We start from the raw sequence: 15,064 nt of genomic DNA on the forward strand, positions 1-15,064 counted from the left end.
TTGAATCCAGGACTAAGTAACACAGGGAATGTGGCCAATGAATACAGGCAGGGATTGATCTTGGAGGGCGTATTGCAAGGTGTAAAATTTCATGGGCTGCCTTGACATCTTTGAGCTTCGGAGAGGCCCAAAGGCCTAGCTGAGAGTCCCGTGCTTTCACCAGATCTGCCCGCCCCCAGCGGGGAAAGCTACCCACCCGGCTAGTTCCCTGATCAGTCAGACTGGCCACACCCCACCCTCTCGGCAACCTCACAGGCTTCACCTCCCTGCCAGCCTGCGAAATTATTCAGACAAACCAATCCCATCCTGCTGCGGAACTAGAGGTTACCCCACCCTCTTGTTACTACAAAGTGGGACCCCTTACAGCCCTGGTTGTTCACTGTGTTTCTGCATGCAATCTCCATGTGGCATCACGCAGCAGGTCACATCCTCCTCCCCAGGCTGTGAGTACATGTGACTCAAAAAAGGCTGTCAGGGCTTCCCTGGTGGCGCAGTGGTTGAGAGTCTGCCTGCCGATGCAGGGGACACGGGTTCGTGCCCCAGTCCGGGAAGATCCCACATGCCGCAGAGCGGCTGGGCCCATGAGCCATAGCCGCTGAGCCTGCGCGTCCGGAGACTGTGCTCCGTGACGAGAGAGGCCACAACAGTGAGAGGCCCGCGTACCGCAAAAAAAAAAAAAAAAAAAAAAAGGCTGTCCATCTCATCTGTTCAATGTCAGGTGCTGTGTGTTTGGCCACCCTATTTAGGGCAGGGAACCCCTCTCTCACCAATGGAATGAACAGGAGGTGATCAGAACAAAGGGCTTTTGAATCATGAGACTTTTCAGGAGCCTGATTAGAACGTGCCATATATGTGAACCTTTGATACCACATCTGGTATGGTACAAACCTGCAGAAAGTACCAGTTGCCTTTTCTTTTCCTATAAAGTGGAATTATACTTCCATACAATGCAGTAAGAAAGTTTAAACTTTAAAAGCTAACTGATCTATGGAAGCGTTCCAGAGAAAACAACACAAGATGTATTTGAAAACACTCCACCTCCTGAATGTAAGTTGGTACAGCCACTACAGAAAACAGTATGGAGGTTCCTCAAAAAACTAAAAATAGAGCTGCCATGGGATCCAGCAATGCCACTCCTGGGCACATATCCAGACAAAAATATAATTCGAAAAGATGCATGCACCACTATGTTCACAGCAACACTATTTACAATAGCCAAGACATGGAAACAACCTAAATGTCCATCGCCAGATGAATGGACAAAGAAGATGTGGTACATATAGAAAATGGAATACTACTCAGCCATAAAAAAGAATGCAATAACGCCATTTGCAGCAACACGGATGGACCTAGGGATTATCATACTAAGTGAAGTAAGTTAGAAAGACAAATACCATATGATGTTACTTATATGCGGAATCTAAAATATGACACAAATGAACTTTTATGAAACAGAAACAGACTCACAGACATAAAGAACAGACTTGTGGTTTCCAAGGGAGAGGAGATGGGAGAGGGATGGATTGGGAATTCGGAGTTAGCAAATGCAAACTCATATATAAAATGGATAAACAACAAGGTCCTACTGTATAGCACAGGGAACTAGATTCAATATCCTGTGATAAACCATAATGGAAACAAATATAAAAAAGAATGCGTATATATGTATATATATGTATATATACATATGCATATATGTATATATATGTATACATATGTATATATATGTATTTCAATTTAAAATATGTATATATGTACATATGTATATATACGTAGATATATGTATACATATGTATATATATATGTATATATATGTATACATATGTATATATATGTATTTCAATTTAAAAAACGGAGACACCACCTCTTATTTTCCTTCTGCTAAATAGCAAAATGCTGTCTCCCAAGATATCCAAGATAACTTGGATGCTATGACACCAGCTGACCTGAAAACTGAATACTGAAATTCGATCTCTATAAAAGAGAGATTTGCTTTCTTCTTACTTCCATACCCGTAAAAAGAAAAAAATACCACTAGAATCAATAAGAAGGATTTTCTGTTACTTCATTTTTCTAGAATCTCCGCTACAAACCCATCCATCCACCTGAGGATTATGAGTTCTATGGAGCAAAATCTGCCTAGAGCAGGCCCTTGATGCTTGTCGGCTTCCAAGGGGCAAGTCTGCCCCTGTGGTGATGCCGCTGTTTTAAGAACAAGTAGAGTCCCAAGGCTTGGAGGAGCCTCTCCCCGCAGGGCACTCTGGAAAGGTGCTGAGGAACAAACTGACCAAGTTTATTTCATCAACATGAAAATACCCCCAAGGAAATGAAGCACAAGATTCAGCTACACAAAAACGGAAGCTACTGACCACTTTGCCTCTCCTTACGGTAAACCAGACGGAAATAACATGAAACACTGGAAGTAACATCACATTGCCCTCATGGTCACCGCCAGGATCGGGCCGTCCTGGGTCAGTCTGTGCCTCTTGTGTGGGCTGAGGGCACGTGTGTGGTTCTCTAACCCATGGAATCAGCATCAGTGGGGACCCACACATCAGAATACCTGTGGGCTGGGATTCAGCACTTTAAACAAACCCGGGGGTAGCTCTGATGTTCACTGAGGTCTGAGACCCACTAGTGTGGCCGACCCCAGTGGAATGATCCCATTGAACCACAGCCAACTGCCATCTCGAGAGATGCAGGCAAGGAGTAGAAGCACGATGGTGTTTTTGCACGACGCCCATCGTAGCAAATAGAATTAAGTGACTTCAGTGTACACTTTTTTTTTTGCTGCAGACTTTTCTCAGAAGGGAACAACTGATTATTCCTCCTAACCGTGTGGATCTCTTCTTTGAGTTTTCATAACATCCAAAAAGTTCAGCTGTTACCTTGTTCATTTCCCCAGAGCACCATTGCCTTAGGACGTCCTGCAGAGGAGGGTGGCCGTGTTTTGGGTCAGCCTTGGTGCTTCAGTCTGCAGGTATATGAGTGTAGAATGCCCGCACTCCAGGGCCCTGCCAAGTGATCACAGCTGTGAGCTTGCCACGCTCATCTCCTATCAAAAGCCCAGATGAGGGAAATGGTACTAATGGAATCAGTTCAAGGGCCAGCAGCCCATCACTTCCTACACAGTTTGCATGTCATCTCTGGATTAAGTCAGACCTTCAGAGAACCATGGTTGTGGACCATTTGCCTTGGCCCTGAACGGCTTTCTGGAAATGCGCCTCGTCATAAGCGGCTCACCATCCCTTGAGGGAGGCCCTAATAAATTACCATTCAGAGCCTGCCGGCATGTGGGTATAGCATACTGACGATGTCACCCCCTGAGTCACTCAGTGTCCCCTCCGCAAAGTCATGCACAGCAGCTCTCTGGGGTTCACTCATTTTATTGCTGGCCCAGAGAACTGTCTGGGTCCCAAGCCCATGGAGCACCTTGCCTGCCCGCAGACCCTCTCAGGCCCCCAGCACGGAGAGGGCAACGTGCGGCACGACGAGAATGCCATGGGGCATCACAAATGAGGGCAGGAACTGCAAGCTGCAAACCCTCTGATCTTCCTTCACGGCTCAAGTGAAAAGGAAACTAGAACGTACCTAGAGGGACAGGGGTGGAATAAGGGCTCTCCCCTCTCTACCCACCAGAGGGCAAAGCTAGCACCTTCTTCTTACCTGGGAGGAAACCAGGACCAAACGTGACTCCAGGTGACAGATGCCTCCAAACTCGATGGAGATGCACCATGGGACTCACGGGTCCTTTTCTCTTAAAGCCACGGGCAGGAGTGAGCCTCTCTTGCTTTGAGCTGACACTTCTGATAAAGGAAGGTGCCCCACACCGGTGGCCACTCAAGGGTTGGTTTGATTATGAAGTACACACACACCCCCACACACACAGCAGCCCAGCTCCATGTAAAGACAGACAGGAGCTGTGACACATGATAGAGTCTTCATCTAGAGCTCTCTAGCACAGGGGTTCCCCCCACCCCAGGGGCTGACACCCTGACACGGCACCCAGCTCCTAGGAACCTCATCTCACAACGGCGGCGAGAGGGCACGGTAGTGGTGGCTGTTTGGTGTCATCACGGACTTCCAAACAAATGGATTTATAGACTTCCAAACCCTAGCCTGGCATTAAGTAGATTTGCTACTGTAGAGTATTTAAACTCAGAGACCAAAAGCACCTACATTAGCCACATTGCAGGAAACCCAGCCAAAACACACTAAAGTGGTTTATGTCATCAGCGAATCACAGAGATGTACACAGATAACCAGGGAAAGAAGCAGACTCAAGGCCAAGCAAAGGGTCTGCAGCAGCACAGAACACGCTGTGAAAGCGACGCTCTCTCTGTGATGCCAGGCTAGCGGGCCAGACCACAGCTTCGAGCAGGAATCTACTTCCTCGACCTTGGCAGATTTTACAGCTGTCCTTGGGAGGCCCCACCCGTCAGCGCAAACCCAGCTGATCTGGGGTTGGGAGAGATGCTCCTTAACTGTCCCCAAAGGCAGGTGGACTCGTTAAATAAAAGCACTGTTCTCCTTCTCGTAACAAAAGTCATCATAGCGAGTAAAGCTGTGTCTTGCGTGAAAGTCCATGCTCTTTCTGTAACTTCAAGGTGTCCGTGGCTGAATGACGACCCAGCAGTAGCAGCAGTAACAACAACAAACCTCTCTCTCCTAACAGTCATTGGAACTGCAGCTGTGATTTGAAAAGGTCTCCCATTCTTTGCCTCATCCCTTCAAAAAAAAAAACCCCTTTGAAAACTCTTATGAATACAAAATCCTCACTCTGAAAAGAGTAAATGTGCCTTTCCTAGACCCAGGCAGGCCAGCATTTCTTTAGCCTGCTAGAATACTCAGCATTTTGGTGGATTCTTAAATGCCTGCAGGGAAGATTTCACTGCTTTCACAGCGTGCCCTTCTCCTGCAACAGTGTGTGTGTGTGTGTGTCTGTGTATGTGTATATGTATGTGCATGTATTTGTGCATGTGTGTGCGCATGTGTGTATGTGTGCATATGTGCATGTATCTGTGTATATGTATGTATGCATGTGTGTATCTGTGCGTGTGTATCTGTGCGTGTGCATGTATTTGTGCATGTGTGTTGCCTGTGTGTATCTGTGCGTGTGTATATGTGTGTGTGTGCCTGTGCATACTTGTGCATGTATGCATGTGTGCATGCATGTGCTGGAGGGACTGGTTCTCAGTCTTCCTCAGCAGCAGACCTCCACCTGGACCACACGTGGACACAGCTGCTGCCCAGCACGAGGACACCTACCGCAAAGAGGTACAGGGTTTTGTCACAGTAATCCTGAAGCTGCTGGAAAGGTGGAATGAAATCTGGCAGGTAAACAGAAAAGACCCAGTAATTTCCCAGAAAGAACCAGAGGAAGAGGAAGAGGCTGAGGAGAAGGTGGATGTAATATTTGTGCGCGTTCTGCCTCTAGGGATATACATCGTCGTCATCATCATCAATCACCACGGCCTTGGACAGAAGCCGCCTCATCCTGGTGGAGTTGTACAGTAGGAGAGACATCTGGGTCGTGGTAGGGAGCCAGGGGTTGGAGGGCAGAGCAACAAAGGAGGGGGAGGAGAGGGGACAGAAGGTAGGAGAGGGGACAGAAGGTAGGAGAGAAACAGAGAAAGATTCATTAGGAAAAGTGCACACACTGGAGTTGGAAATGCTGCCAAGGAGTGAAATTTCATTTTGAAGAATTAGAACTGGCGAGAATGAAGGCATCAATCCTTAGCATCCTTGGTGGCATTTTATAGATGTGTGAATTGCTTTGGACAAGGGATTCATTGACTGAAGTTCATCTCTGCGCCCAGAGTCTCCCTGTTGCTCTGGTTTGTTTCCTTAGCCTTGAGGTCAGTTCCTTGGCACCTCCTGGCTCCAGTGACCTGCTCTGCCTCCCTCCAGCGACCACCCCCTGGATCTGGTCATCATCTGGAAGTGCCCTCCTCCCCGATCCCAATTAAATGGTAGTTGTTTAAGCTGCCCCGTCTGTGGAATCTTGTTAAGGCAGCCTGAGCTGACTAATACAGACACAAAGTATTTTTAGGCGTATTGTTCTATGTAAAACAACCCTATGGAATGCACACCACTTTCCTCACTTTAGAAACAAAGGAATTGAGGACCAGTTGGGTGAACGAGTTGGCCAAGGTCACGTGGGTCAAAGTGGAAGAGCCAGAGCATAACACCAGGTGTGTCTTCAGCCAAAGCTGGCAGGTGCCCTTCCCACCAAGCCCTCCTATGTCTCTCAGACTCAGGAGAAGTTCCACTGAATATCCTCAGGCCTCAGGCTCAATATGTTAAAAACATAACTCAATCTTCCGTATTCATTTGGTGACATGTCCAAGCTAGAAACCAGGGATGCTCCCAGCTCCTCACCCGATATAACCCATCAACAGTGACCATGCTGGGTGTACCTCCAGTAGTTCTCCCCCACTAGAACGAAAGGGCAGGGTCCAGCTATGCTTGGTTCACTGCTGTACACCCAGCCCAGCACGTGTGTGGGGTGTGGCCCATTAGAGAAGCCCTGTGCTTGAAGTTCCAACAGTATGGGGCTGCTTCTCATCTCCCTACCCGGACTGTGTGCTCACGCTATCCTGGGACCCCTCTGCTCCCCAGCCTGACTCTTTCATAAACATCCAGACAGGTATCACCTCCTCCAGGAAGGATTCCAGTATCTCTCTTTACTGGGTTAGAAACCTTCTTTGTGCTTATCTGTATTCTCTTGTTTTCTACACTGAAAAGTTATCACTTATGAAAGATAACGAAACCTAAGTGAAGTGATTAGGCCAGCATTTGGCCTGTATGATCTCATTTAATGCTTATGCTAACCTAGGGGCTGTATATTATTATCCCTGGTTTGTGGATGAGAAAACTAAGGCTCAGAGAAGTTAAGTCACTTCACCCAGGTCCACAGTGAGTAAAAGGATGAGATGGATGTCGGTCCACACCTCTGACCGCCATCTACACCATACTACCCAGGTGCTTAAATCAAAGCTATTAAGTCACATGGGTTTTTTTGTTTGTTTGTTTGTTTTTTGGGGTTTTTTAAAAATGTTTATTGGAGTATAATTGCTTTACAATGGTGTGTTAGTTTCTGCTTTATAACAAAGTGAATCAGTTATATGTATATTCCCATATCTCTTCCCTCTTGTGTCTCCTTCCCTCCCACCCTCCCTATCCCACCCCTCTAGGTGGTCACAAAGCACAGAGCTGATCTCCCTGCACAGGGGTTTTTTACTAAACCGGGAAAGTGCTCCCAAATGGTCCAGTTTCCCAGGCTTTCTAGGAATAAGATTTGTAGCCTGGCTGGGAGGCAGAACATAAGAAAAAGGAAGTGAGGGCTTAAAGGGGTCCAGAGAGCCACTCACATAGAGCTGATGCATCCAGGGAGGGCTTCCTGGAAGAGGGGGTATATTCCGAGCCCCTGTGAGCAGGGAGAGGTGGGAATGGGAGTGGCATGGCAAAGATGAAGGGTGGTGGGTTTGGGAAACAGGAGAAAACCAGTTGGGAGGAGCAGGGCGGCCGAAGAGAAGGACTATGAGCTCGGGCAGGCGTGGGGCGCACAGGAGCTCAGCCATTTACCACGTGGAAACCCACGAGAAACAACCTTTCCGCTTCAGTTCCCTCATCTGTAAGCTGGAGCTGACAGCGCAGCTCAGGGTTCAGTTACTCAGCACCATTTCCCTTCCTAATAGGGTCCCATTCCCTGGGGGCTGGCCCCCACTGTCACGTGCATCCAGAGGGGGAATCCCAGGGCCTGTCCTCCCTGGAGGCGCCTTCTCCACACCAGGGTCAGCCTGGCACCCAAGGTCCAGGGACCTAGCCACCTTCCCAGGACTGGTTTGTGGGCACCTGATGCCAGGAGAGAGGAACTCTCTGGGGTTCATTTCACTTCACTGCTGGCCCAGAGCAACTGCCCGGGTCTCACAGCCCATGCTTCCTGGAGCCAGCTGGTTCCTTCCTCTTTCACCAACCTTTGAAGTTGCGAGCTTTTTTAACAAATTACCTCTGAGGTTAGCCAGAGCTGATTTTTTGTTCCTTATATTCAAACAATCCTTTCTGATACAAGGACCTGCCTCAAAGGGGCATTGTGAGAACTGAATACCTTTAAAAATGGGGGCCAGGCCCTTAGCATGGCACCTGGCACATAGCAAGTGCTCATGGGGTGGTAGCGATTATTACTAAGAAGTGGGGTCCTGGAAGATGAAGTGGAGTGTTAGGTAGACAAACGGCCACTAAGTCAGTGGTTTTGAAACTTTCTTTCAACACGGTGCTCAGTAGCAAACACACTTTATGTCACAGCCTAGTAATCGGGTAAGCGTATGCCCTGGCTGGCTCAGAGAGGTGCCAGTTTATGCTGTTTTCCTGGCGTGACTATTATTAAAGCCCCCCTGGACTCTCAACAGTGTCCCGGTTAGGATGATAAATTACATGGTCAACTTACCATACACACACGTGTGCGTGTATATCACATGATACTTATCAGGCACTAATATTTTCTATTCTATTTTTTGTTTGTTTGTTTGTTTTTGCAGTACGCGGGCCTCTCACTGCTGTGGCCTCTCCCGTTGCGGAGCACAGGCTCCGGATGCGCAGGCTCAGCGGCCATGGCTCACGGACCCACCCGCTCCGCGGCATGTGGGATCTTCCCGGACCGGGGCGCGAACCCGCGTCCCCTGCATCGGCAGGCGGACTCGCAACCACTGCGCCCCCAGGGAAGCCCTCTTCTATTTTTTTAAAGTGATCACAACCTACTAAATTCATGTCAGGATCTTCTAATGGGTCATGATTGTCAGTTCTTAGGTGACCCTCGGAAATGTCCACCCACTTCTCTTCAATACAGTGCAATACGGTGGTGCCATCTGATGCATTTCAAAGATGCTGCAGTGTTCCGAGGGGGTTAAGTAGAAAGCACTGGCCTCACTAGTAAACCTCTCTGTCCGGGGATTCTACAAGCCTGTTTGCTATTGCTCTCATGGTTATGGACTCACTGTGTATTGCCTCGCTGTGATGAGCACAAAAATTTAATTTGGCCTCAAACAGTTCTAGATTGCCAGGAAAAAAATCAATGCTGCTTATTAGGGCCCTGGTTTGTTCATTAAAATAAATTACCTTTGGGTTCTGGGCTGGCTTTCATAAAGGGCTGGCTTTCGTAAAGGAAAAGGTTGCTGTTATTAAGAGGAACAGACTCCATGGACGGTAGTATCTCTAAAGGTAAGTTCTACCTTGCTCTACCTGATCATGAGGTAGTCCAGCGAGAGAGGGTGGGGCAGAGGTAATTATTGCTGAAAACTCTGCCCTTGTTTTGAGCACCGCTATGGCACTCAATCCATCAGAGCTTTCTTCTAACACTCTGGGGCCACATAGGCAGCCCTGTTGATCTAAGAGCCGTTGAGTTTCCTTGGAGCTAAACAGAGCCCCGGGTAGATCCCATCAGGATGTTGAGAGAAAGGATCCTGTATTTATACATTCCAGAACATTGCCCACCAGACCACTGCCAAAAGAGGAGGGTATTTAACAGTGAGGTGATCTCAGACACAAAAGGCTCCAAATGCTTGCTCCAAATCAGACATGTTTCCCCAGACAGAATAGAGCTGGTGGCTACCGACTGCATGTGAGAACAGCCATCTTGAAGACATTCCTTTGACGTCTCAGATCAATATGACCAGTGCCACTGGGCAGCCTCTTTTGAAGGCCCCAAGCACCAGAAGGAAGCTGACAAAGAAATCAGACAATGGGTCCAAATGAAATTTTATATATGGCACTCGGTTCTGTTTGTGTGTGTGTGTGTGTGTGTTTATGTGTGTGCGTGTGTGTGTGTGTGTGTGTGTGTGTGTGTTATTGTTTCATTCTTATGAAACCATTTTGGAAAAACGGACACTTGTGTTTTCTAGCTTTTGATATAGAAAGCTTTGAGGTGGGCTTGGATGGTTGGGAAGGGTCACTAATAAATGGAGGTAGACCTAAGGTATTTTAGACCTAAGGTACTGTCGGAAGGTGTGACATTTCTGTAGGCTTGGAATTTTGAAAACCTAACTGCAGACTATGCAGGACCTTTGATATTCTTCTTTCCAACACTTTTCCTGTTTCAACATATGTCAATACAACCCATGAGCAAATCAGCTCCCTAGACTGATATAAGCTTGTGAGTCACAGACATTGCCCCCAAACATCGGAGTTTAACATGTGATTGATGATTGCAGCTAACAAATTCCATGCTAGTCATTTGAGAACTAAGAGCTATGGTTAAAAACAGAAATAAGAACTGCTAAAATCGAACACATTTTAACCAGATGCAAACTCTACTGCCCTATACAGGAAACTTTTTAGAAAAGAAGCACAGAGAAAGGCCACGATTATGGCTGAATCCAATGGTATAAGTAATTGGCAGTCGGTAACTTCTCTGCATCAATTGTAGTCAGACCAAAGCCACAACTTAGCACATTGAACTCAGGGCAGCAGGAGGGAAGCTCTGGGTGAAAATTCCTCATCTGGAAAAATCCAAGTCTCTGCGGCAGGTATCAGGATCCACCTGGCCCTGTCGTTTCAACAACCCTGCGCTTAGGGGAAGCTGTTCTGTTAGCAAACAATTAAAGGATGCATTCCACAGTGCCTTAAGTTAAATTTCAACAAGAACTACAAATAATTGATAAATAGACATTACCTTTAAGGCCCCGATGATCCCAACCAGTAGCAAGTATAGAGGAATGAGGGGGTGTATGGGACAGTCCTCCAAAAACTTCACTCCTGCAAAGGGGACAGAACAGAAAATTGAGTGAAATGCTTTCAAGAACACAATGCCGATTAGGAAAATGAAGTAAATGTCTACAAAAGCCAAAACGTTAATGACACAAACTGAAGCTCGACCCCTGCTCAGGGAATCTGCTCAGTCTCCTGAGCCACCCAGTCTTCAGCATGCTTACCGGACAGAACGGCAGTCCACTGGACATCAGAGCTGGGGGCAAAGGTCACTGCACCACTCTGGATATTAACTGGCTACAGGTATGCCTTGCTTTTATGAAAACAGTGAATGACAACACGTGTTTCCAATCAATGATTCATTTTACCAAAGGATCCAAAGAATCCCTTTAAATATACAGGCTTTTTTTTGGCCACACCGTGCAGCATATGGTTAGTTCCCCAACCAGGGATTGAACCTGTGCCCCCTGCAGTGGAAGCACGGAGTCTTAACCGCTGCACCACCAGGGAAGTCCCCATCTAGGCACTGTGCTTAAAACAAGATCCAATTTATGGGTCACGTCCCCAAAATGCATCCACTGTGTAATATAAGGCTCCCGTTCACCCTGCTTCCAGGGCCCACAGGGCGGGGATTTGCCGGAAGATTTTCGGGGATTTTCCTCCGTGTGCAGAATCCTGTGCCATGTTTGTTGCAGGCAACGTATGATCATCATTGACCAATTCACTCACCCAACCCCAAGCTGGGACACGTGTTTACTGACAAATCCTTAGTCACCGGATTGGAAAACTACCAAACCCACACCCTTTCTTACGGTGATTTTTCTCGCCATAGCAATGCTTTCTCTCTACTTTTCTCAGGCCTTTGTCTCTTGGCCTATTTAACCAATGATGATATGATGTATTATTTAAAATATAAGAAAGCAATTCCCATTTCCCTCAGTGACCAGTCTGGCTCCAATGACCAGTCTTCGGATGGGTCCTAACACATGTCTTGGCTGTGCAGAGACATTAACTGTTCAGTACGTGCCCCTCACATTTCCCAGCCCCCTTGTGGGTACCCAGGACTGTGGGACTTGTGCTAGCCAACAGGCTATGAGGCATTTTGGGGCCAAAGCATTTAAAAACTGACACATGATCCTTCGTTTTCTTCCCCTGCTTTGACCATGTGGAAACCATGGGTTGAGATGGTTAGTGCTCAAGACTAAAGCAGCTTAGAGTTTTACATCATCACGTCACTTGGGGGAGCCTTGGGGAGCCCTGGAGAGGGTCCTGATCCACGTTGGAATTTGCATGAGCAAGAAATAAACCTCTGTAATCAACAATGACCTACTGTATAGCACAGGGAACTCTACTCAGTATTTTGTAATAACCTATATGGAAAAAGAATATGAAAAAGAGTGGATATATGTGTATGTATAACTGAATCACTTTGTTGTATACCTGAAACTAACATAACATTGTAAATCAACTATAAAATAAAAATATTACACTCAATATAAAATAAATTTTAAAAACTTTTAAAGAAATAAACCTTTGTAGTATTAGGCCATTGAGATTCCAGTATTGATTTGTTCCTGCAGCATAGTTAAGTCACCCTGACCAATACGTTTGTCAACAGAACCCAAGAAAGGGGATTCTCACTGTAGAATTAAAATCTTCTGTTTAGGGGGACCTTCAAGATGGTGGAGGAGTAAGACGTGGAGATCACCCTCCTCCCCACAGATACATCAGAAATACATCTACATGTAGAACAACTCCTACAGAACACCTACTGAACACTGGCAGAAGACCTCAGACTTCCCAAAAGGCAAGAAACTCCCCACGTACCTGGGTAGGGCAAAAGAAAAAAGAAAAAACAGAGACAAAAGGATAGGGACGGGACCTGCACCTCTGGGAGGGAGCTGTGAAGGAAGAAAGGTTTCCACACACTAGGAAGCCCCTTCACTGGGGGAGACGGGGGTGGGGGGCGGGGAGGGAAGCTTCGGAGCCATGGAGGAGAGCGCAGCAACAGGGGTGCGGAGGGCAAAGCGGAGAGATTCCTGCACAGAGGATCGCTGCCGACCGGCACTCACTGGCCCGAGAGGCTTGTCTGCTCACCCGCCGGGGCAGGCAGGGTCTGGGAGCTGAGGCTCGGGCTTCGGAGGTCAGATCCCAGGGAGAGGACTGGGGTTGGTGGCATGAACACAGCCTGAAGGGGGCTAGTGCGCCACAGCTAGCTGGGAGGGAGTCCGGGAAAATGTCGGGAGCTGCCGAAGAGGCAAGAGACCATTGTTTCGGGGTGCACGAGGAGAGGGGATTCCTTCTCTGTCTGCCCACAGAAGGCAGAGCACCACCTAACCAAGCTGCAGAGATGGGCGCGAGCCACGGCTATCAGCGCGGACCCCAGAGACGGACATGAGACGCTAATGCTGAAGCTGCAGCCACCAAGAATCCTGCACAAGCACAGGTCACTATCCACACCCACCCTGGGACCCTGTACAGCCCGCCACTGCCAGGGTCCCATGATCTAGGGACAATTTCCCCAGGAGAAAACACAGTGTGCCTCAGGCTGTTGCAATGTCATGCTGGCTTCTGCTGCCACAGGCTCACCCCGCATTCCAATTTTGACTACCATACCCCTCCCTCACCCTGGCAAGAGTGAGCCAGAGCCCCCTAATCAGCCACTGCTTTAACCCCGTCCTGTGTGGGCGAGAACAGATGCCTGAGGGTGACCTACATGCAGAGGCGGGTCCAAATCCAAAGCTGAACCCCAGGCGCTGTGCGAGCAAAGAAGAGAAAGGGAAATCTCTCCCAGCAGCCTCAGGAGCAGCGGATGAAATCTCCACAGTCAACTTGATGTACTCTGCATCTGTGGAATACATGAATAGACAACGAATCGTCCCAAATTGAGGAGGTGGAATTTGGGAGCAACTGTAGACTTGGGGTTTGCTATCTGTGACTGATTTGTTTCTGATTTTTATATTTATCTTAGTATAGTTTTTAATGCTTGTTATCATTGGTGGATTTGTTTAATGGTATGGTTGCTCTCTTTTTAAAAAATTATAATTATTTTTTGATTTTTAAAATTTTAATAATTTTTTTCTCTTTCTTTTTTTTCTCCCTTTTCTTCTGAGTCATGTGACTGACAGGGTCTCAGTACTCTGGTCTGGCTGTCAGGCCTGAGCCTCTGAGGTGGGAGAGCCAAGTTCAGGACATTGGACTACCAGAGACCTCCCAGCTCCATGTAATATCAATCGGCAAGAGCTCTCCCAGAGATCTCTGTCTCAACACTAAGACCCAGCTCCACCCAACGGCCAGCAAGCTCCAGTGCTGGATGCCCCATGCCAAACAACTAGCAAGACAGGAACACGACCCCACCCATTAGCAGAGAGGCTGCCTAAAATCATAATAAGGTCACAGACACTCCAAAACACACCACCAGACATAGCCCTGCCCACCAGAAAGACAAGATCCAGCCCGACCCACCAGAACACAGGCACCAGTCCCCTCCACCAGGAGGCCTACAGAAGCCACTGAACCAACCTTAGCCACTGGGGGCAGACACCAAAAACAACGGGAACTACGAACCTGCAGCCTGTGAAAAGGAGACCCCCAAACACAGTAAGTTAAACAAAATGAGAAGACAGAGAAACACACAGCAGATGAAGGAGCAAGGTAAAAACCCACCAGACCAAACAAATGAAGAGGAAACAGGCAGTCTACCTGAAAAAGAATTCAGAGTAATGATAGTAAAGATGATCCAAAATCTTGGACATAGAATGGAGAAAATACAAGAAACATTTAACAAGGACCTAGAATAACTAAAGAACAAACAAATAATGATGAACAGCTCAGTAAATGAAATTAAAAATTCTCTAGAAGGAATCAATAGCAGAATAACTGAGGCAGAAGGATGCATAAGTGACCTGGAAGATAAAATAGTGGAAATAACTACTGCAGAGCAGAATAAAGAAAAAAGAATGCAAAGAATTGAAGACAGTCTCAGAGACCTCTGGGACAACATTAAATGCACCAACATTCAAATTATAGGGGTCCCAGAAGAAGAAGAGAAAAAGAAAGTGTCTGAGAAAATATTTGAAGAGATTATTGTTGAAAACTTCCCTAACATGGGAAAGGAAATAGTCAATCAAGTCCAGGAAGCACAAAGAGTCCCATACAGGATAAATCCAAGGAGAAACATGCCAAGACATATTAATCAAACTATCAAAAATTAAATACAAAGAAAAAATATTAAAAGCAGCAAGGGAAAAGCAACAAATAACATACAAGGGAATCCCCATAAGGTTAACAGCTGATCTTTCAGCAGAAGCTCTGCAAGCCAGAAGAGAGTGGCAGGACATATTTAAAGTGATGAAAGGGA

The 15,064-nt window shown here is 47.1% G+C and overlaps 1 protein-coding gene across 1 annotated transcript in view; it reads right to left on the reverse strand.

Moving 5' to 3' along the window:
* Positions 1 to 5,193: 5,193 nt before the first annotated feature.
* The window catches only part of TMEM272 (transmembrane protein 272), a 24,381-nt gene continuing 14,510 nt past the window's right edge, over positions 5,194 to 15,064 (reverse strand). Inside the window, 2 exon segments of the mRNA XM_024755634.1 lie at positions 5,194 to 5,526; positions 10,670 to 10,830. Of these exon segments, the coding sequence (XP_024611402.1) occupies positions 5,194 to 5,526; positions 10,670 to 10,830 (494 nt within the window).

Source organism: Neophocaena asiaeorientalis, unplaced genomic scaffold (assembly GCF_003031525.2).
Source record: "Neophocaena asiaeorientalis asiaeorientalis breed wild unplaced genomic scaffold, Neophocaena_asiaeorientalis_V1.1 scaffold59, whole genome shotgun sequence".
Taxonomy (NCBI): domain Eukaryota; kingdom Metazoa; phylum Chordata; class Mammalia; order Artiodactyla; family Phocoenidae; genus Neophocaena; species Neophocaena asiaeorientalis.